The 24,842-nt window shown below is 40.3% G+C and overlaps 1 protein-coding gene across 1 annotated transcript in view; it reads right to left on the bottom strand.

Moving 5' to 3' along the window:
* LOC120870051 (24-hydroxycholesterol 7-alpha-hydroxylase) overlaps positions 1–24,842 on the bottom strand; it is an 85,943-nt gene that overhangs the window by 17,747 nt on the left and 43,354 nt on the right. The window contains exons 8-10 of the mRNA XM_040249527.1: positions 16,049–16,182; positions 7,281–7,376; positions 6,336–6,424 (exon numbers count right to left, since the gene is read on the bottom strand). Of these exons, the coding sequence (XP_040105461.1) occupies positions 6,336–6,424; positions 7,281–7,376; positions 16,049–16,182 (319 nt within the window). The remainder of the gene's footprint in view (positions 1–6,335; positions 6,425–7,280; positions 7,377–16,048; positions 16,183–24,842) is intronic.

Here is a 24,842-nt window from a genome sequence, read left to right as displayed (position 1 = left end):
TGGAAGAAAAGTTATGACCAACCTAGATAGCATATTCAAAAGCAGAGACATTACTTTGCCAACTAAGGTCCATCTAGTCAAGGCTCTGGTTTTTCCAGTAGTCATGTATGGATGTGAGAGTTGGACTGTGAAGAAGGCTGAGTGCCGAAGAATTGATGCTTTTGAACTGTGGTGTTGGAGAAGACTCTTGAGAGTCCCTTGGACTGCAAGGAGATCCAACCAGTCCATTCTGCAGGAGATCAGCCCTGGGATTTCTTTGGAGGGAATGATGCTAAAGCTGAAACTCCAGTACTTTGGCCACCTCATGTGAAGAGTTGACTCGTTGGAAAAGACTCTGATGCTGGGAGGGATTGGGGGCAGGAGGAGAAGGAGACGACAGAGGATGAGATGGCTGGATGGCATCACTGACTCGATGGACGTGAATCTGAGTGAACTCTGGGAGATGGTGATGGACAGGGAGGCCTGGCGTGCTGCGATTCATGGGGTTGCAAAGAGTTGGACACGACTGAGCGACTGAACTGAACTGAACTGAAGCATGAAAAGGGGGAAAGCTACTTATAGTGCTTCTCAAATGCAAGATTGCCCAAAGATATTTTACTGAATGAGGCACAATTATTAAAATTACATTAAAGTGAAAGTCGCTCAGTCATATTGCAACCCCATGGACTATATCATCCATGAAATTCTCCAGGCCAGAATACTAGAGTGGGTAGCCTTTCCCTTCTCCAGGGATTTTCCCAACCCAGGGATGAAACCCTGGTCTTCCCATTGCAGCTGGATTCTTTACCAACTGAGCTATCAGGGAATTCCCCCACCACACACACAAATTTCATTATCATTAATATAATAAACACGTAGAAACAACTGTACTCAGAGCTTCACAAACCACAAATAGAGAGCTGCCTTGCTACCACAAATTTATAGGCACATTACATTCCTACGAGCGCTTAGCTTTTTTTTCCCCTCAGCATTTGATACCACTCCCTTTCAGGCAGATATGCTTTCTTTTGTGCATTTTATTGATTATTCTCATCTAGTCCACAGAGCCTTTTTCAATGCTCCTTCCTCTGAACTCCTATGGCATTTAGGATATAGATGAATCACCTGGCATTTCTCTAATGCCATCTTATGCTGTTAAGTAAGTTTTTCATGTTGCTATGTCTCATCTCTCCAACTGCATTATAAGCAATTTAGGAATGCTGTGTGTCTTTGAATCTCTCTAGTGTCTTGAGGTGTCTTGAGTTAGACTATAAACTCCTTGAGAAAAGGGACTTTGTCCATTATTTTGTTTTCCAAGGTAACTCCTGGAACTCTACCGAGACATATAGCATACAACTGATGACTATTTATTGAATGAAGGATAGTCATATGAATACTAGGTGCCCAAGAGATAACAGCAATGTGCTCAGTCACTCAGTTGTGTCTGACTCTCGGCAATCCCATGAACTGTAGCCCCAGGCTCCTCTGTCCATGGGAATTCTCCAGGCAAGAATACTGGAGAGGGTTGCCATGCCCTCCTCCAGGGGATCTTCCCAACCCAGGGATTGAACCCAGGTCTCCTGCATTGCAGGTGGATTCTTTACTGTCTGAGCCACCAGGGAAGCCCAAGAATACTGAAGTGGGTTGCCTATCCCTTCTCCAGGGGAACTTCCCGACCCAGGAATCTAATCTACTATCAGCTGGACCTATGTTTGAATTAATTTTCCAATATTGATGTGATTTTCGTTAGTAATTCAAGATAAATCCATGACTTTGTGACCTAGGACTGCCTGCCCTAGGATACATGAAAAACCCAAATACACACAAAAAGTAGAAATCACAATTTCTCTTCCTGAGAAGTCCATGCTTCATTTCCATGTCTCAAGTACTGCAGCCTTCCTCTTATTACCCCCTTTTCTTATCCAAGCATGCCTTTGTAAGGGGGGAAGGGTATTCTTGCCAAAGATCAGAGCTAGTGTTTTACACTGGAATTTAACCCATATCAATTAGCACAATGACACAGCCCACTGGGATCCTCTTGCAGGGATGGGCACCAAGGGCAAACAGGACTGTTGGCTTTGATGTGCATTCCAAGGGGTGGGTATGGCAGGCACATCCCTTTCTGCTAAGATCATCGACTCTCAGAGACACCCACTTAACACTGGAAATCCCCCATCCTACTCCTCCATTGAAATTCACAGTTCAATAGGAAAATGTCCATTCTTCATTTTGTAGGCTACTATGGCTGGTACAGTCCAGTAGTTCATGTGTTTTCTCCTGTTTGTTTTTCTGCAAAATCACTCAACTTCTCCAGCTGGAGATTTATTTGGGAAGAATTCCCTTCACTGCAGAAATGTGTCTCACCAGGGGTTCATCCTCTAAATATATTTTCTGAACTCCTGTCTTTCAAGGAGGAACTCTAGTTCTTCCATTCTGCTTTTTGGTTGGCGGCTGATGGCAGCTTCAAGTTCTTACTCAGTGTTCACTTCGGAGAGGGGTTCTTCTGGCTTGGTGGCCTAAACACCAAGGGGTGACAGCTGCAAGCCCGCAGTGTTTCTTGACAAACTTTGATCATCAGCTAGTTCACAGGCAAATTTCTCTGACTCACTGAGTATTTGGTACATGAGAAAATAAACTGGCTCGAGGCATACAAACTAAGAATAGGTGCATTTTCTAGGGATTATACTAAGGTTTTGTGGGATTACATTTCTAGTGCAAAGATCTTTCTTAGCACACGCTGTCCAAATGAAGTCATTTGCCTTCATGAACAATTTTCTGGTTTTTGTTTGCTTTTTTTTTTTTAATGTTTTATGGGTTGGCTGTTTAAAATAAGTAACAGAAAAATTACGGCTATTAAAAATAGTAACTTAATAGAAAACTAAATAAACCAAGTTGGTTTTTAAAAATTAAGTCATATTTATTCAACATTCATATTCAGCCTACAGATTTCAGTTATACGATACATATGTTGCCACACTTTGCACTCAAAAGTTTTCAAAGGAAAACCTAATATCTTGTCCTCCAAACTGCTCCTGTTCCTAATTTCTCTATTTCTACCATCTCTTCCAGCCACATAGATTCAAAGCCACCATCCTCCTCAAATCCTCCCTCTCAGCTGATCACCATTTCTAATTATTTTCCAAATCTGATAGATTCCACCACTTCATGTCTCTGAGATGGAATGTTAGCATGACCTTATAACATAAGGCATGCCCCACACGAGTCTGCTCTACCCAAATCTTTGTAATACATCATTGGACCAATGTTCTTCTTCAATCTGTCTTCTAGTCCCTACTAGTCACTACTGGCCCCAGTAATAGTAAAACCATAACCCCTAAGCCACATACCCTTGACCAAATAACCCTTTGCTTACTGCTTCTTCTGTCCAAAAGTTCATCTAACTCTTCAAAGGCTTTTCTGCCAGAAAACTGTCTAAGATCACCCTGATCAGATACACTCTCCCTTGAATCTTCAGAGCATGACACTTGGCCATCTCTCATCCTGTGTTCCTTGCAGTTATTTGTGAACGTGATATGATATTCTCCTCACCTTCTCCAGATGTCATCTCCTGAGGACTGAGAATATGTCTTACTCTTGCCCAAAGCTTCTGCAGCACCCACTGCAGAACATACAGTATGAGCCCAGTGCATTGAAAAATGTATAGTTTCTGCATAAAAAATATAGTATTGATTGAGCTGAAATGTGATGGCCCCACTATTGGACCTATTGCTATCAAACTCAACCAAATGTCTGCCAGCTTCAAAAGATATCACAGTAAGATTGTAATAGCCTCTCTTAGAAACCACAGTCATCAGTTAATCCTTGATCATCGGCCCGCACTATATGCTGCATGGAAAGCATTTCAGTCCTTGGTTTAAACGACTTGTTGCTCAATTAAAGATGCTTATGATAAAATCTTTAGGCACAACTAGGAATATATATATATATATGGGAGAAGGCAATGGCAACCCACTCCAGTACTCTTGCTTGGAAAATTCCATGGACAGAGGAGCCTGGTAGGCTGCAGTCCATGGGTTCACAAAAAGTCAGACATGACTGAGCAACTTCACTTTCACTTTTCACTTTCATGCATTGGAGAAGGAAATGGCAACCCACTCCAGTGTTCTTGCCTGGAGAATCCCAGGGACGGGGGAGCCTGGTGGGCTGCCGTCTATGGGGTCGGACACGACTGAAGCAACTTAGCAGCAGCAGCAGCAGCAGGAATATATATAAAGAGACTGAAAAAAGCATTAGCCAATGTTTTTAAAAGACTTACTCTTACAACGTTGATATTAGTAGATGACAAAAATAATAAATATGTTATTGGTTTAAGAACTGCTTTTCTAAAGTAAAACTAATATTAGAGGAAGGATGAGCTTCATGGAGTTTTGTAGTTATTATTGTTTTTGTTTGTTATACTATTCCCTTACAGTATCTGACACTCAATTATAATGTTCAACTTTGGAGTTTTGTTGGTGGGCATGTGGGCATGCTTTCAGGTCTAATCAATGAAACCTCCAACTCAAACTGCCTTAAAAAACGGTGAACATTTATCACATATATATTACATGTAATATATATTATTTATAAAGATAAAAATATTTATTATCTATCACAACAGTAAGTAGAGTAGCTCCTCAATACTGATGATACAGTGACATGTCACAGACCAGGCTTTTCCCATAATTCTCCTCTGTGTCCATACACTCCACACCATCCTAAAGCTTATTTCTCTTGAACGTGCTCTTAGCAACAACCGGCACTACCTGCTTGCTTGTTCACTTCTAGTGGGAGAGGACAGAGGGGGCCTCTCTCCTATGCATAGAAGAAAATCATCTCTCCCTTCAATCTGATTGACCAATTTAGGTCAAGGATGAACAGTTGTCTCCAGGGAAACACCAGGCACCAATCTGCTTACCTACCCCTCAGCTTCTAGAACAACTTCTAGGAAGGAAGACAGAATTTCCATGGTTGGCCAAGGCTAATTATAACCGTTTTGGTGGTGGTGGTGATGGTTTAGTTGTTAAGTTGTGTCCAACTCTTGCGACCCATGGACTCTAGCCTGCCAGGCTCGTCTGTCCATGAGATTCTCCAGGCATGAATACTGGAGTGGGTTGCCATTCCTTTCTCCAGGGAATCTTCCCTACCCAGGAATCAAACCTGGGTCTCCTGCATTGCAGGCAGATTCTTTACTGACTGAACTACAACAAAAAGCAAGTTGGTATTATAAAACATATAACAAAGGAGGAGTTGAATGGATCTGTTGAGCAAGTTATAATCACAAATATGGATTGGTTTAATTATGTTCAAACAATGAAGATGAGTGTCTTAAGTTAAAACTACAATATTTCGAATACAGAATTTTTAAAGGATTTGTATGTTCACTGAGTGAGATTTTGTTCTAAACAGGTATCTACATTTCTCCAATACAACCATCTCCAATGAGGAAATGGTATTTATTCGATGTAGGCTGTACGTTTTCAAAGGTCAGGGACCATGTCTATCTTTCTCCATGCTCTGATCCTAACGCTTAGTACAGGGCCTGCTATAGGTGAGATGTTCAAACAGGCTTCTACTTCAATAAACAGTAAGTAACTTGCACTAGAACAGGGCATCACATTGAACAGTCAGCCTAGGTACCATATTAATTTAACTCTAAAAGACATCAAAGGCAGGCTATTACAGAACCAAGCTAATTCAATAAACAAAAACCACCTAATAAGTTGCTGTGATGCTCCAAGTTAAAGATGTCCTCTAACCCTAGCAAATGTCCATCATAACACTATTATGGACATATCAAGAAATACTGATACTTCTATCTTTATCTTTGGCTTCCCAGGTGGTTCAGTCATAAAGACTCTGCCTGCCAGTACAAAAGATGCGGGAGACTCGGTTCAATCCCTGGGGCAGGAAATCCCCCGGAGAAGGAATACTCCGGTATTCTTTCCTGGAAAAATTCATGGACAGAGGAACCCAGTGGGCTACAGTCCATGGGTCACAAACGGTTGGACACGACCGAGCACACACGCACACTATCTTTATCTTTAAAAAAGAAGTCAAAGCACTTCAAATCATCCTTTTAGGAAAGCTGAGCATTTGAAACACAAACCCAGCTTTCATCTGGCAGCTGCAACTGTAATATTTAACTCTCATGAGGTCTCCTATCAGAAACCACTGCAGACCTTCCCAGAAAGACATCACATAATACAATGGGCCAACCAAAGAGAATGTGGTCTCCTAGATTTCCTTTAGTTTCGATAATAAAGAAAAGAGGGATTAAGCCAAAGCTTTCCCTCTCTGAGCCCTCATCTTTCTGCAGACTTTCTGGATAAATGTGACCCAGCTGTCACACTGACCTTCCAGGACACTGGTACTTCCCACTCCCAAATGCCATGAAGCAGTCCAAGAAAGCATGCTTCTCTAAATTTGCCTCTTTCCAGCGTTCCTGTGGGAAGAAAGCATTTTTTTTTTTCCAAATCAGTCTTATATAAATAAGCTTAACTTTATTTCTCTAGGCTAAAAATGATCTTGTACAGCTAATCCTTGCATATAAAGTTGCAGGGTTGTTGGTCATTTTTTCCAACCTGTTATTAATATCAGCCACCATTATGTTTTTGGAACATGAACTAATAAATAAAAAGGTTTAAAAAAGAAATTTTGTTAAGTGGCAAATGTAAATGATAATGTAAATCAACCATAGAATTGACCTCAGAAGAGGAAGAATATTTATAATAAGGCCTCAGGCTCCATCATAAAATTGCCCTTGGTAATAAATTTAACAAGGAGACACTGACAGCCCTCCCAGCTGGAGAAAGCTTGGTGTGTAGAATGAATACATCTGGATGCCATTTTTGACAATTTCACCTACAGGGAGAGAGTGGACTAAATGACCTCTTAAAATTCTATTTTGTGCTGTAATTCCTCAATTCTAAGAAAGAGCAGAACACAGTTTTAATTTGCTTCATTTTTATTTTTTGTATTCCATGGAAACCAATAACAGAAGCAATTGCCTGAAGAACATGAAATAAGGCTTCTATCAGAATCAAGCATATTTACTTTGCCATGTCCTGCTGTTTTCAGATAAAAATTTATTTTAAAGTGGGTGAAGCTTATTCCAAAAATTTCTCTGATTCGTAAATGTTATACCACTTATATTACAAATCTAATCTGTGCTTCATAGCTTTCGTTACTAGAGAGAAATAAGATTTCCTAATGCTAATAGCCCTAATTGATTTATGAATTCATATTCTTAGCATAAAGAGGAAATCTAAGGACAATGTACATGGAAAGAGACAACTTACAGGCTTGAACAGGTCGGGTTCAGGAAAATACTTTGGATTTCGATGTAGCCAAAATGGAGACAACATCAATAAGTCACCAGAAGGAACAGTATAATTCTACAACAGAAAAATCAGTTCCAAGTCATGTTTTGAAGTTTGCTTTAATGAGATCGTGGGTCATTAAAACTCATCCTACAACCATATTTGAGAGAAGACATATCCATGGTGAGACAACTGATGGTGAGACAATCTCTTTCCTGGATGGCTCACTTCTATTTTCTAATGTAGGCAATTACTGATGTCTAATTCTGACAATTAGTTAAACATACATATATCTTTGGTTACACGGGGCAAGATAGTAGATAAATGTGAAATTTTTAGTATTATATTTATTAGTTTAAGTCTGCTCTAATGTGAGATTGTCCTTGGTGGCTCAGATGGTAAAGAATCCACCTGCAGTGCAGGAGGCCCAGGTTTGATTTCTGGGTCAGGAAGATCCCCTGGAGAAGGGAATGGCAACCCACTCCATTACACTTGCCTAGAGAATCCCATGGTCAGAGGAACCTCGTGGGCTAGTCCTTGGGGTTGCAAAGAGTCGGGCACAACTGAGCAACTAAGACACACTCTAATGCAGCTTTTGATGTTTGATATTGGGCTTCCCAGTTGGAGCTGGTGGTAAAGAATCTGCCTCACAATGCAGGAAACGTGAATTTGATCCCTGGGTCAATATCCTGGAGGAGGGCATAGCAACCCACTCCAGTGTTCTTGCCTGGAGAATCTCATGGACAGGGGATCCTCGTGGGCTGCAGTCCATAGGGTTGCAAAGAGTCAGACACGAATGCAGTGACTTAGAATGCACACACACCTTGGGGTTTGCAGCATGTGGCCTTGATGATGGACATCACAGTGGATTCTGAGGTTCTGGAGCAGAAAAGACTAACTCTGAGACAGGACACTGGCCATATTAGCACTGAGAACAGGGGCAGCGGGTATCCTGTCATTGGGAGTGCTGATGACAGTGTCAGGGAAGGGGCAGAGAATTCTGTTTGTTTGACTCTAGCAGCAGCAGCAGTTAGGGCAGAAAGAAGTCGAAGACAACCGATTAGGAAGACACAGGACAAAGCAAGTGCTGTGTGCTTATTGGGTTTGTTTCATGAGGTGTTGGTGGTTGTGAAACTGATGATAAACATTATGTTTCCTGAAGCAGCAGAGTCTTCATTATCCTTCTCCATTCACCTTATTATAATAGGTTTTCTTGATATATAACATGTGCATGCTTAGTTACTCAGTCGTAGCTGACTCTTTGGACTGTAGCCTGAGAACTAAAAACTGTTTCACAAAATCATCTTTATACAACTTCCCTGATGGTCCAGTGGTAAAGAATCTGCCTGCCAATGCAGGAGACACAGGTTTGATCCCTGATCCAAGATCCCATGTGCTGTGGGACAACTAAGCTCATGTGCCAAAGCTACTCACCCGTGCTCCACGACAAGAGACGCTACCACAATGAGAAGCCAGTGCACACAACTAGAGAAAGCCTGCACACAGCAATGAAGACCCCGCACAACCAAAAATAATAAAATAAAATGATAAAAATAATCATCTTTATATCACCTTGCTCAGGAGCCAGAGGACAAAGAGCTCCCGCACAGTGTGAGATGGCTAGAGAGCCATCACCTCTACTGAGGTGAAGATATTTTATTAGTAACTCCTTGTGCCAGGTGGCAGAAGCTGCACCTGTTTAATCCTGCAGAGTTTTGAAGTCTTCTCAAGGTATTTGCAAAACACTTACTTGAAATCTACGTATTTAGAATAGTAGCATCTTACAATTGAAAACATCTCTTTTTATGGAAGCAGGGAGTGGAGAGGGGAGGGGAGGGGGCCGTCACTGTTTAACCCAAGAGACCCCTGTTGGTTCTCATGGGAGCTGCGTAGTACTTGAATCTGGTGATTTCAGTACCAGGATTGCTAGAGAGTTAGATCAAAATGAGGAGAGATGGAGGCATTTGCTTCTGTCCTCTTACCATCTTTAAAGTGGAAAAAGACCTGTGAGATCCCAGTCCTATGTGTTCATTCTACCTCTGTTGGAACTGAGGACAGAAGCATCACAACTGGTTCTGAAGTCAGCTGGGGAGTGCCCTGATATGTTTAGGGGCCGCCCTGGGCCAGGTGTCCAGTCAGGGCAGCTGCCACCTTCCCCTCCCCACCCTCACAGCTCCCTTCAGTGGCTGCTGACCTAGCATCATGACATGTAGACACCGACTGATGCAGCCCACAAAGCAGGCCGGCAGAGGGAGACTTCAGAAGGGGCCGCAGGAACAGCAGTCATACTAGCAACAGGGCGGAGACTAGCAAGAAGTTCCTGTTGCAGCAGCAAATGCTAGGCGGATGAAGGAGTGAGGAGGAGGTGAGAAATGGGTGCATCAAAGGAACCGTCTGAGTAAATGGACATCACCATGTCCGGTCCAAACGGTCCTGTCCTTGCAACGTGGCAGATGAAGAAAAAGATCAAGAGAGAGGCGAAATAGTCAGAGGACTGGGCACAGATCACGAGGAAGTGGAAGTCACAATTTCTCTGTGTTGCAATAATTGCACCTGTCAGGTAAACCGAGGTGATCGTGACCAGCCCACCCCATAGGGATGCCGTGAGGTCAGATGAACTTCATCTGCTAGTCCGGAGACGAGCTTTCTTGATGAGCAAAGAGAAGGAGTCTCTGCTGTTAAGAAGTATGTCAACACCTAAAGTGGTGCAAGGAATGCAGACTCTACTTCAAGAAAGGAGGAGTCCTGTAAAGGCAAAGCATCCATCAGAGGAGCCCGACCCCAGAAAGCACGCTCTTTCTCTCTAGCTCTTGGCCAGGAGCTTGGCTGGTGTGAGCTGCTTAAAAAAAAAAGAAAAGGAAAAAGTACGAAAAAGTACTTTACAAAAGTGTGTTCTTCTGTATAATAAAAAACTGCTCTCTAGAAACTTGGGAAAATTCAGGAAAATAGAAAAAATAGAAAGCAACCGGAGTTGTGGCAACAGAAGACAGTTATCAACTGGCTAGACGTCCCTCCAGTACTTTTAGCTAATAACAGCAGCTTAGGTTTTTGCTGTTTTTAAATATAGTTTATTGTTTATATATGTATGTGTGCTTAGTCGCTCAGTTGTGTCTGACTCTCTGTGGCCCCATGGTCTATAGCCGGCCAGGCTCCTCTGTCCACGGAATTTTCCAGGCAAGAATACTGGAGTGGGTTGCCATTTCCTACCCCAGGGGATCTTTCCAATCCAGGGATGGAATCCGCATTTCCTGCACTGGCCGGCACGTTCTTTAGCACTAGGGCCACCTGGGGAGTCCACTGTTTATATATACTGATATGTATCATTTACAAATGCATAAATGAACCGAGCACACACATATTATTGTTTTTGTCCCTGTTGAATAATTTTTGACTCTTACTTTGTTCACTTGATATTATAGCATAAGTATTATTTTTATATTATATATTCATATAAAATAATTTTCTTTCCAATGGATGCTTAACTAATCATTTTCTACTATTATTTCTATAACAAATAATGCTATCCCAAGTATCTTCTTTCACAAAGCACTGTTCATATAAAATCTTTTAACAAAGATGTTCAAAAGACATAAGAATATACATGTCCTATGTCTTCTGAATATCTAAGGCTTTTCATACATATCGCTCAACTGTTCCCTCAAATTTTGTAGCAAGATATGTTTCTAACTGTAATATATGAGAGTACCAATTTCACTGCCCTCTTATCTGCTAACCTGACATTTTAAATAGGTTCTTTTTGATTGCTGTTCAAGAATTTATGTCTTTGCTGAGTATTTTTCATTTTAAGTTATTTTCTTCCATAAAATTTGTGTCATGTCCTACCTTCAGTAATCTATGTAATATTAGGGCTTTACTTATTGATCTGTGATTCATTAAATACTAAAATCATTTACACTTGCATTGTGCTTATACTGATATTTATTCTTAATTTTTTGGCTTACATTTAATTTAGATTATACTTAATAGGATATGTTAAATTTTGATATGGTACAGTCTGTTCATCTGCACTGTGGTTTCACTGATTAATCCTAAACCTAAGAAGCCCTCTTCTCTCCAAAATGATATTCATGTGAAGTGAAGTGAAAGTCGCTCAGTTGTGTCCAAGTCTTTGTGAGCCCATGGACTATACAGTCCATGGAATTCTCCAGGCCAGAATACTGGGTAGCCTTTCCCTTCTCCAGGGGATCTTCTCAACCCAGGAATAGAACCAGGGTCTCCCGCATAGCAGGCAGATTCTTTACCAGCTGAGCCACCAGGGAAGCCCAAGAAAACTGGAGTGGGTAGCCTGTCCCTTCTCTCCCAACCCAGGAATCGAACTGGGGTCCCCTGAATTGCAGGCAGATTCTTTACCAACTGAGCTATCAGGGAAGCCCTCTCTTCATAATCAGTTCAGTTCAGTTCAGTTCAGTCGGTCAGTTGTGTCCGACTCTTTGCGACCCCATGAATCGCAGCACGCCAGGCCTCCCTGTCCATCACCAACTCCCGGGGTTCACTCAGACTCACGTCCATCGAGTCAGTGATGCCATCCAGCCATCTCATCCTCTGTCATCCCCTTCTCCTCCTGCCCCCAATCCCTCCCAGCATCAGAGTCTTTTCCAATGAGTCAACTCTTCGCATGAGGTGGCCAAAGTACTGGAGTTTCAGCTTTAGCATCATTCCCTCCAAAGAAATCCCAGGGCTGATCTCCTTCAGAATGGACTGGTTGGATCTCCCTGCAGTCCAAGGGACTCTCAAGAGTCTTCTCCAACACCACAGTTCAAAAGCATCAATTCTTCGGCGCTCAGCCTTCTTCACAGTCCAACTCTCACATCCATACATGACCACAGGAAAAACCATAGCCTTGACTAGACGGACCTTTGTTGGCCAAGTAATGTCTCTGCTTTTCAATATGTTCTCTAGGTTGGTCATAACTTTTCTTCCAAGGAGTAAGCGTCTTTTAATTTCATGGCTGCAGTCACCATCTGCAGTGATTTTGGAGCCCCCCAAAATTAAGTCTGACACTGTTTCCACTGTTTCCCCATCTATTTCCCATCTCTTCACAACAGTGGCTTTCAAAGGTAGGGTAGATCTTCTGGGAGTACTGAGACCTTTGCAGAGAATCAGCTAGATCAAAAATCATTCCTGAATAAAAGACTTATTCAAAGTATAGGATGGTGGAGGTGGTTCAGTCACTAAGTGGTGTCCAACTCTTACGACCCCATGGACTCCAGGCTTCTCTGTCCATGGAATTTTCCAAGCAAGAATACTAGAGTGGGTTGCTAGTTCCTTCTTCAGGGGATCTTACCGACTCAGGTATTGAACTCGGGTCTCCTGCCTTGCAAGCAGTCTCCTGCATTGCAGATGGAATCTTTACTGACTGAGCTACCAGGGAAGCATGACAGGTCAATGTACTTTAATGTAACTAAGTACAAAAAAAAAATTTCATTGATAAAATTTCAGATTGCAACAAACTTAAGAAAGTATCTCTGTTGAGTTTTAGTGTAGAATCAAAGAATAGTCACAAAGATATCTGAAAAAGGCTAATAAAATACTCCTTCCTTTTTTGGTTACATGCCTGTGGGAAGCTGAATTTTTTTCATTTCCATCAGTAGAAAACAATATATCACAACAAACTGACAGCAGACACATATATGGAAATTCAGATATCTTTGCAAACACTTGAAATGATGCTGTCCTATTTTTTATGTGTTTTGAAAAATATAGTCATGTTTCATAAAACCACATTATTATTTTAACATGTATTAGGTTTCTTATTTTTAAAATCAATTACTTGGTGACTGAACAACAACAACTAAATAAACTTCTAAATAATTTCTCAGCTTTATTTTCCAACATAGCAAATATTGATAGATATAACTCATATACACAAAAGCTCTTTGAGGATTTTAATAATTTTGTAAAGTAGAAAGGGGCCATAAAGTCAAAAAGTTTGAGAACTGTTATTCTAGAAGCTAAAAAAAAAAAAAAAATACCCATTGTTAACCAATCATCCCAAACCATATATAAATCTCATTCTTCTTCAGGGACTTAAAAAAGATTTATCTATCCAATATTACATATTCTGCATGGCTTGTGTCTTTGTTACTTATCTAGTCTGTTATATTGACCTGACTATCAGGTCTGACACCAGTATCATGTCATTTTAATTACTGTAGTTTTGCTACATGTTTTAATACCTTGAGAATATAACTAATATTCCTTAATTATTCATATTTTCCAACACTTTTTTTGGTTAGTTTTTTCCTAGGTGGGGCTTCCCTGGTGGCTCAGAAGGTAAAGCGTCTTCTGCCTGCAATGCAGGAGACCTGGGTTCGATCCCTGGGTTGGGAAGATTGCTTGGAGAAGGAAAACCCACTCCAGTACTCTTGCCTGGAAAATTTCATGGATGAGGAGCCTGGTATGCTACAGTCTGTGGGGTTGCAAAGAATGACTGAGTGACTTCACTTTCTTTTCTTTCACTTTCTTTCCTAGGTATTCTTGCAGATTAACCTGGTACTAAATATGAAACCTTGAATAGAGAGCACAAGTAGAAGCTTAAGAATTTTGGAAAGGTGGAATAATAAACCAAAGGTGGAAAGAACAAACCAAAGAAAGCAGATAAAGTTTGTCCATTCTCACTTATTCATATATATAAAAATATATAAAGAAGTAATTATGAGAGCAAAAATATATATCCTGCTCAGACTCCATTAGGAAAGAGCAATGGAGAATACTTCTAGAATTCATAGCAAGGAAACTTGACCAGTTGTCCAATGGGTCAAGACATAGGTGATCCCATCTATGAATGTTTTTATGGTCCAAACTCCTGGGATCATGTTAATGTATTGAGCAAAGATATTCTACTCTGTTTCACAGAATATTTGATATTTAAAAGAACCAAGTTGTATTCATTTATACTAAGAAGATAATCATTAATGTGCACAAATATTTAGCTATAGGAATGTTCACCTTTACACTGTTTATAATAGTGAAATAATGGAAGCCACATACATATTCAAGAACAGAGAATTGATTTAAAAATTTATCTGGTGTCCATATATTCAATATTAGATTACGCTGTAATTCAAAATGATATAAATGTCTTTTGTTGATTAAAAAAACTATTTTGGATCTATTATTAAATAAAATAAAAGTAAGTTGTAAGAAAATTAGCTTGGTGTGACCTCAATTTATTTTTTAATGAACATACTACAGACAAAATTCTAAAATTACAATAATATCAAAATGTTCACAGTGGTTATCTCTGACTTGTGAGATTCTAAGCAATTTTTAATTTCTTCTTTTAGCTTCTCTTTATGGTCTTTTTCTCCTCTAAACTTTGAAATAGCAGAAAAACTCAGGTATAGATCTAACAGAATTTGTATAGGATCGGTAGGCCTAAAATAACAATAAAAACAAACATCCACTTGTCTTTGTCAGACAATTAACTATTTTGCAATTCAGCTACTTATCTACTGGCCAGGATATAAATAAGGCTTAATAAAAATTCAATAACAATTATACTGAATAGTAATATTCAGAGTGATAAACACATTGTTCTACTTAACTGCATGAAGTTGTTTGACTATTTCCAATCAATATGTATATTTTTTATTATATAAATAAATTTTTATATATTTATTATACAAATTATATTTATATTTATAAATATTTATACAGGATGCTTCGGGCTGGTGCACTGGGATGACCCGGAGGGAGGTGGGAGGGGGGTTCAGGATGGGGAACATGTGTACACCCGTGGCGGATTCATGTTGATGTATGGCAAAACCAATAAAATATTGTACAGTACTTAGTCTCCAATTAAAATAAATAAATTTAAATTTTAAAATATATATAAATATTTAAATATATATTCATTTATATCCATAGTCTAATATAATTAATACTTTGATTATTTAAAAGCAAAAACTGTTACAAATCCCTTTAAAACCAAATGCTACAATTTACATAGAATCAGTTAAATACACTACATTCCTTTGTATTTAGCAAGTAGCAACTTGTATAAAATTTGGATTTTTTGTCTCTTTTGTGTTCTACTATCCCCAAATTTTCTTCATTTAAATCCAGGCACTCTCAAGCTGTGTATAAACAAAGCTAATATAAATGGAGAGCTGACTAAATACAACTTATCTGGATAATTCAGGCCCCAAGTCAATCATCTAAAAAAGATTATTTTGTTCTGCCTGTATATGGAACTAAACATCTGCCATATGTACATACCTTTTCTGGTGCACTTGAGAAAATCCTACTTGGCTCATAGAAAGGACCTCACTCCGTTTTTAATTCCTAACATCAGTTGCAGCTACCCGTGGCATTCCTGCTCTGTGTACCTGTACCTGTGATCTGGGGCCTGAACTATCTTCCGGTTATCCCAAAGGACCTTCCTCATGCCCTCAACTCCCCAACATATTCCAGCTGAGGAATAGGTTGGTCCAACAGAGAAGAGATTATCCAACTTACTTACTTGATTGAAATAGGATTATACTAATTCTGATACAGATCCACATAGCCAAAGTGATTACAAAAGGGTTGTGTTTTAGCTGAAATATTTGCCAACAGATAAATACCTATATTAACAAATTGTTGCTGTACAACTTTTACTAGTAACCTGTTTCTGTGTCACTCAGTATTTAATGGAAATTAAGAAAGTATCTAACAAACAAATGGATAAAGTATCTACTTTTTTTCTAGAAGGTTCATTATTTTAAAACAAAATCAAAGCTCACCAAAATTTTAACTGGCTTCAGCACTTTTCGAGTGATGACACCAGGAGCTCTTAAACGAATGGTTTCCAAAATACACCATTTAATTAGAGGGAGTTTCTTCAAGTCATCCTCAGACACTTTAATCTTATCTTTACCTGCAAAGAGAATTTAAAAAAAAAAAAAGGACTTAAAGAGGCCAGAAAGTGATTTTATGTAAGCTCATCAACATAGTTTAAGAACTGCCTCTGATATCAAGTGTCAATATTACTATTACCTTTGCATACCAAGTTTAGTCACTTATTATCTCTTTTTGTCATTTTCTTCTTACCAAGATAAAATGGATGGCATGAAAAACTAAACCAGTGTTGACTACTGTAGTGTAATGGATTGGTATCCAACCTTGGTTCTTACAAGTCCTATGGCTACCAAATGTCTAAGATAGTTCCTGCCAGATAAGAGTTCAAGTTTATTCATGTCATTATTTCTTGTCCAAAAATTCTCATTTCACTTAAGGAAAGAGCAATAAAAGACAGGTATCAAAAGTACAAAGTAAGGGTCTTACTTCCCTAGTGGTACAACGGCTAAGGCTCTGCACTCCTAATGCAGGGGACCAGCCTTGATCCTTGGACGGAACTAGATCCCACAGGCCAGAACTAAAGAGCTTGCATGCCGTAACTAAGATTCCATATGCCACAACTAAAGACTCTGCAAGTAACAATGAAAGATCTCGTGGGCTACAACTAAGACCAGACACAGCCAAACAAATAAAATTTTTAAGAAAGTACAAAGTAAGAGATATGAGACACCACCTGACTTTCTTCTCCTATCTCTTCCCTGCTGAACTGTTTTCGTTTTTGCTTTTGTTTTTTAATCGTTTAATCATACATTTCAGAGGGTGCAAAAAGAATACTAAGAAAGGGGCGATGGCACATGTGTGTTTCATCTGGAATTATGAGCTTCCCAAACATAGCTGCATCAAACATTCCTACTGTAAGTTGTATAGCTGAACTAACATTTAGGTTGAAGGCACCTGAGTTGGTCTTTTTATGGACCGACATATGGCCAGGGTCTTGATCAAATGAGACAATTTAATTAATGGTGTTTTAAGTAAAATGTTTACACTTTGAAAATTACTTGAAACAACTCAGCTTTCCATTTTGACAGTGTATGCTGAATAAATTCAACAACATGGTAAGTTTGAATAAGTCAACTTTCACATTTGCCTCCCAACTGTACTGGGACCAGTGCCTGGGAGTGGAATGCGGGTCTCCAGACGCATCTGTCTGACTCTAGATAAGGCTTGTTCTATAGTCAGCCCATCCCGCAGGAGATGGCTGGGTGAGTGCTGCCTGGGAAACCTTTTCAGGCAGTACATGTGAAATTCCCACGGAGTCAGAAGCAAATGTTTTTGCTTAGCAAAGTCTGGGAACCAGGGTTTTTGTTTGAGCCCTGATTCTATTAATCCCCATAGGGGCCTCTATACACTCCACTAAACTTGACAGATTTTTGAGCACTGAGCAAGCCCCAGGAGTTGAGTCGGGCTCCACCAGGGTTACAGCCATAAAGGTATTCCTGCCATACACTCAGTCCAGGCCGTAAGAGAGGAGCACGGATAATTGGTTTCCACACAGACAAGGAAACCATTCTGTGAGATGTAAGATATTCGAAGATAGTTAAAAGCAGGGAGGGTATTGAAATGCAGGATAACAAACTTGAGAACATCAACTTAAAAATGTATGAGGGGATCTGAGATTCTTTCAGAATGTGCACGTGTCCGCGCTCAGTTGCTTCAGTCCTGTCTGACTCTTTGTGACACTAAGAACCGTAGCCCGCCAGCCTCCTTGGGTTCAGAAAGAATAAAAGAAAGACAAAGGAAAAGAAAAGCACTGCCTAATGGCCTATATTAGAAGACTGATGTAGTCATCTAATAAATAGGAAACATGAGACGAAGGGACTGTGCCAAAGAAGCCCAAGGGAACTGGGGCTGCTGGGGTCTCGAGAGAGTGAGACAGGGCCGGAGGGGCTTCAAGACAAGAGGGGACCCAGCTACCTGGCAGGTGACCGGCAACCTAGTAGAAGGCTAAGGAACGCTCTAGAGACACAGGTTCGATCCCTAGGTCAGGAAGATTCCCCTGGAGCAGGAAGTGGCAACGCACTCCAGTATTCTTGCCTGGGAAATCCCATGGACAGAGTTGCCTGGTGGGCTACAGTCCATGGGGTTGCAAAGAGTCGGACACACCTGAGTGAGCATAAGCACGAGCACTAGGAGAAAACTCACCGTGGGAGAAATGCCGGATGCAACTTTCAAGAGCAGGAAAGTCAACTTTACGTCATACACTCGCTTTTAAGCTGCTTCTGACTACTGTGCAATTTTCCCTTTCCTTGTCCCATATTTTTAATATTTTAATAAAGTCAGATAAAACACATACCATAAGTTAACACTTGGGGAAATAAAGACCTGGGTGTGTCCAGGAGGCAGTGAGATTCAGAAAAGAGGCAGAACATCCAGAAAGGAAAAGACAGTGGGAGGGGAGAAATTAGGAAATGAGAGACTGAAAATCAAGGGAAGCTCTGAGAGGCACAGGCCTCCACTTTCAGCCACCTCCCCCACTTCCCCTTCCAGAGATTCCTAGAATTCTTGCAGGGGATTCAGAACAATTTCACCTTTATTTTGGAAACCAAAGTGACCCCAGCAAGAAGGGCCCTTGCCAAATGGACATTACAAATAGATCAGTGATAATCTACAATTCAGATTCTAAATCTTACTTAAAATATGACATTTCTCTTTAAAAATCTATTTAGAACCTGCCTGCCAATGCAGGAGACATAAGAGATGCAAGTTTGATCCCTAGGTCGGGAAGATCCCCTGGAGGAGGGCAACCCACTCCAGTGATCTGGCCTGGAGAATTCCCATAGACAAAGGAGCCTGGCAGGCTACAGTCCATAGGGTCACAGAGTCAGACAAGACTGAAGCGACTTAGCATGCAATCTGCAATTCAGATTCTAAATCTTACTTAAAATAAGAGTTTTCTCTTGAAATATGTATCTAGAGCATCTACATTAGATAAATTCACTAAACAATCCCTCTAGTATTTTCTGTGTTTTATTTTACTGCAGCTATAGGATATAGAAAATAAAGATTTCTCTACTTAATCAAGAATAAATGACTGCCAAGGGTCAGAATTTGTGTTTGAAATCAGATCTGTGTGACTCCAAAGTGACTTACCTACTTTGAGACAGGTATAATTCTAGCCTTGAAAAAGTTTGGACTCCAGTAATAGTGAAGTTTCTGACTTTCTTTTGGAGAAAAGTTTTGTTTTCTTTTTTTCTTCTGAAGTATTCTTAGGGAGACTAATTGAATTATAAAGTGCAAAAAAAAGTTTTGTATTATACAATAAACAAAAGCTTGCTCTGAATTGAAAATAATATTTAAAATCTATTATGACCTGCCATTGTAGGAGAGAGAGATACAGACTACACTTGGAAAATAAATGTTTTAATAAGATATTTTTAGTTTCTCAAATCCCAGTGTGAGGTAGGAAAAATAAGGTAGGATTCTTAGACTAGACAAAGAAAAAGAAAGGGAGAGATGCTGTTTCCAAACAACATTGTTAGGTTAAAGATCTTCCTTATTATAACTCTTAGAAATAGCCCTGTACCCATACTGTGCATATTTCAATGCACATCTGTGGTTTGTTCTCCCGGTGTTTTGGCTCTAAAATTAGAAGGCTCCACTTGGAAGAAAGCCAAGGTAATAATCAGAAGGGCTAGTGCCTAATGGAGACCGGGACCAGTATAAAAGACTGCCAGGGAAGAAGCTATGGGTGATTTGGGGTAAAATGTAGAAGACATCTGTTTTGTTCTCAGCACAAATGCAATAGAAGTCAAACCAATAATAAGATATTGGAAACCAAATAAAAGAAAGGATAATTCTTGAGTTCAGAAATAGCGAAGAACGTTTCTAAACCGTTATGTATAGTTTTAGAATTCCGCACACATGATGACAAGCATGTTAGAACGCAGTAACTGTAATGTATATTTGTTAACGATGTAGAATAGATCAAAATTCTATTACTTCAACCATTTATTCACTCAGTATAAATTTGATTTGTATCTGTTAGTTCCTAGCCCAAACACAGGTGCTGTAAGAGATAGGAAGAGAATCATACTAATTTTTGACTTTATAATGTCACCAACATGTTGGACCACTTCATTTATTCCTCATCATGATCTGCCATCTATGAAGTGATCATGTGTTCAAGGAGAAGCTTGAAAGTGACAGGGCAGCCTTCAAACCTATGTCTGTCTACACTGAAAGCCCTTATACTTGTGCACTGTGAGTGCACAAGATGAGAAATGAATGAGAAAGACACCGTCACTGTATTAAACGAGTTTGGACACAAAATAATATCTGGTTACAAATAACTACAACATAAGTTTCTTAAGAGTGAATTCAAGTGTCAGTGGCGTTCATCCCTTCTTGCCTAAGGCTAAAGTTTCAGCTAGGCCTGGAAGGATGAGTAGCATGCAGCCAGGCAGAGAGAAAGGAAATTAGACTCCAAAATTAATTTTAAAATATATGACTTCTTAGACTTAAAAAAGGAACATGAATCAAATGGAATCACTAAAGCAGGTCCTTCTCTGAGAGATGACTCCTCTGTCTCCTTCATATTTCAGGCTCCTTCCCCCTTACACACACACAAACATGCACACACTCTCTCAATAAATAAATACATAAAATACAAAAATTCTGTTCCTATAGTCCTGGAGGACCATCACATCAAGATTTAACTAATAATTTGGGGAAAATAACACATGTTTTGAGAAAAAGGGAGAATGACAAGCATTTGCTGAGTCATTCAGATCTTTTGAGACATAATTCTAAGGTGACTGAATCAGAAGGTGGGATTGAACACCAACTGAGGGGGCTCTATGCTTCCCCACAAATGAAAGGCACACAGAAAGATGAAGAGAAGCAAAGCACAAGGGATGTCCACTGAGGGATTTCCCTGGTGGTCCAGAGGTTAAGACTTTGCGTTTCCACTGCAGGGGGCCTGGGTTTGATGATCCCTGGTCTGGGAACTAAGATCCGGAATGCTGAGCAGCTAGAACAACATGAAACAACACTCCACTGAAATTTAAAGAGTGCATCCCTGCACATTCTACCACCTCTTTACTTTTGAAAGCAAGGATTCTCAGTTCTGACTGCTGTTCTATGTTGTGAGGTTGTTTTCCTTCGCAGAGGTTGTCTTTCAACAGCTTGTTTAAAGTTAAAGTGCATACAAAAGTTCATAGAACACATGAAGGAGGGTGAACTAGGAATAAAAAAAAATACATGAGATAAAGGTTGAAGAAAGCAAAGAATCTGGTGTAATAACCTTAAGCAATGATGCCTACCAAATTTGGTCATGAAATGTGCTTCCCAAATTTTATAATAATTTCTCTAAAAAGCAATATCAAATAATAAAAGTTATTGTTTTCTTTATACTGTTATTTGGGGAAACAATGTAACAGCTTTGGAAAAAACCAGCATTTCTCTGACTTGTCTTAAAAAGTAATGAAGCAATGATATCAATTGGTGGCAGAGGTAGAAAACTAGTTTCCTGGCATATTTCTCAGCTCCTGAAAAAAATCAGGTTTTAGAGAAGAGACAAAGCTAAACAGTAAATAAAGAATTTACAGTATTCCAGAGTGGCACCCCACTCCAGGACTCTTGCCTGGAAAATCCCATGGACGAAGGAGCCTGGTAGGTTGCAGTCCATGGGGTCGCTGAGGGTCGGACCTCACTGAGTGACTTCATTTTCACTTTTCACTTTCGTGCATTGGAGAAGGAAATGGCAACCTACTCCAGTGTTCTTGCCTGGAGAATCCCAGGGACGGCAGAGCCTGGTGGGCTGCCATCTATGGGGTCGCACAGAGTCGGACACGACTGAAGCAACTTAGCAACAGCAACAATAGAGTAATACAAAACAAGTATCTTATGCCCTATCCTTCATTTCAGGAATTAAAAAAAAAAATGCAATGATACCTATGTTCAAATATTGAATTTTAACAATTATACTTCTGTTCCAGGAATATTTTTCATAAATTTATAAAATTGCTGTTTCCTTCACAGAAGAAATCTGCATTCACTGGAAAAGGTTAGAACATCTCAGAAAGAGTAAGAAAGGATAAAATGTCCTGAAGTAGATAATAGCATTTACAATAGGTTTTATACACCCAATGACCCTATAACATTGGTTATTTATAGGCAGTGAGAACATACTGGTTATAGATTTCCAGAAAATTTTAGTGAGATGAAGACTTTATTTGGTGACTTGTCTCCCAGAAAGTGAAAGTGAAGTCGCTCAGTCGTGTCCGATTCTTTGCGACCTGTGGACTGTAGCCCACCAAGCTCCTCCATCCATGGGATTCTCCAGGCAAGAATACTGGAGCGCGTTGCCATTTCCTTCTCCAGGGTATCTTCCCGACCCAGGGATCGAACCCAGGTCTCCCACATTGCAGGCAGATGCTTTAACCTCTGCACCACCAGGGAAGCCCCAGAAGGGGATATTAATAAACCCTTTTCTGCACTTATTCTTATAAATGTAAAAAGAAATACTGCAAAAATTTTAAGACTTTCTCTGTCTTTAACTTTTGACATTAAATTATAATGTGTCTTGGTGTGGGTGTCTTTGATTCATCTTGTTTGGAACTCTGTATGCTTCCTGGACTTGTCTGTTTCATTCGCCAGGATAGGGAAGTTTTCAGCCATTATTTCTTCAAACAGGTTTTCCATCCCTTTCTCTCTTCTTCTCTGGGACCTCTCTAATGTAAATGTTAGTATGCTTGTAGTTGTCCAACGGAGTCTTAATCCTCATTGGTTTTCATTTTTTCTTTTTGCTGTTCTCATGGGGTGATTTCCACTAACCTGTTTTCCAGATTGCTGATCCATTCTTCTACAACCACTAATCTGCTGCTGATTTCCTCTACTGTGTTTTCTATTTCAGTTACTGAATTCTTCAGTTCTGATTGGGTCCTTTTTTATATATTCTGTCTTTGCAAGTTCTCATTGAGTCCACCCCTTCCTCTCCTAACTGTGGTGACCATTCTGATGACTACCATTTTGAACACTTTATCAGGTAAGTTGCTATCATCTCATTTAGTTCTTTTTCTGACATTTTTATCTTTTGCTTTGGTTTGTACGAATTCCTTTCTCTTTTCATTTTGCCTGTGTGTCTGTTTGTATGCATTAGGTAGATCAGCTATAGCTCCTGTTCTTGAAAGAGCAGGCTTATGTAGAAGGTGTCCTGTGGGGCAATTCCTCTTGGTCACCAGAGCCAGGGGCTCTGGGGCACCCCGTGTGTGTGCTGTGTACGTCCTCCTGCTGTGTTTGGATAGCAACTGTGCCCTGGCTGGGGCTGTGGGCTCTACTTTGGCTGCCGTGGGCTCATGGTACGCAGGCAATGGCTCCCCAGAGTTGGAGCCACTTTGTACAGTTGCCCGTTCCAGCTAGGTCACATGCCAGGTGGGGCAGGGGCCACTTTGAAGGGGCTAACTAAGGGGGTAGTTGAGCAGGGTGGGTCCTCAGGGGAATGCTGGGGTGAAGCACATGGTGTTAGCTAGTTGATGGAGAGTGACAGAAATGTTGCTTGCCAGTCCTGGGCCAGCTAGGTGAAGGAGAGGTTAAAAATAATGGCACCTGCCAGTGCCTTCATCCCTGGAGAAAGTGTCCCAGCTCCCTACCCCTGCAGCACCACTCCCAAAACGACCAGTGAGCCTCCTTCAGGGTATGACCCAGGCGCCCTTCACATTCTCCTGCCTCTGTGCTTGTGCTCAGAGCAAGTGAGTTTACATGTGAACCTTTCGAGAACAGAGTCTCAGTTTTCCACAGCCCTCCAGCTCTTCAAGTGCAAACCCCACTGGTCTTCAAAGCCAAACGTGATGGGGCTCCTCTTCCTTGTGCAGGTACCAAGGGGATCCCCAGGTGGGACTTGGACCCCTCACTCCATAGGGGGCATCTCCACAGGTGTGATATCTCTCCCGCTAGTGGGTCATGCACTCTGGGTATGGGTTCTATCTAGACTGCGCCTTTGACCCTCCTGCCCACCTTGGCACAGCGTTCTGTTTACATTCCAAGCTGCAGAAGATCTGCTGGGCTAGTCTTCAGGTCATCCCCAGAGATAATCGTTCCGCATGTAGTTGTGGTCTTGGTGTGTCCACAGGAGGAGCTGAGCTCGGGATTTTCCTACTCTGCCTTCTTGATCTGGAACCACTAAATATTTGTTCAATAGAGGAAAAAAGAGGTACTCTTTGGGTTTATTCCTTTTAAAATACTAGTTTCCTTCCTTTACTATTGTACATGCTAATTACTGTACATGCCCATTATTATACATGTTCTGTGAGACAAAATTCTGTGAGAAAGATACAAGTTAAATTTATCTTTAAAAATCAAGATAAAAACAGATGAGAGTAGATGAAAGATTATAAAAGTCTAGGCTAGGCTGTAGAGTTACATGCTTTTTAGTTCACTGCTCTTCCCTATAAACTGACTATAAATATAGTCTCTCAAATGACTGCAGGTCTGTAGAATATTAACTCATTGCAAATGCTGATAGTTTAGAAACTTTAACCTCGAGAATGTAAAACAATAGAGAAAAATGACTTTTTTCTAATATTTTTTTTTAGCTTTGGAAGAAAAGAATCTGAATTTGCTTTTTATTGAGGCAAAAGGTTAGCAAACAAGGGCTACGATGACCAATTATTTGCCCGGTGGCAGTTGCACACTCTTCTTATAGCAGCTTTCTAATAAGTTTTAAAATCTGGTTGGGAAAAT

The sequence above is a fragment of the Oryx dammah genome, unplaced genomic scaffold (assembly GCF_014754425.2).
Source record: "Oryx dammah isolate SB20612 unplaced genomic scaffold, SCBI_Odam_1.1 HiC_scaffold_11, whole genome shotgun sequence".
Lineage (NCBI taxonomy): Eukaryota > Metazoa > Chordata > Mammalia > Artiodactyla > Bovidae > Oryx > Oryx dammah.
This window is presented reverse-complemented; position numbering and strand designations above follow the sequence as displayed.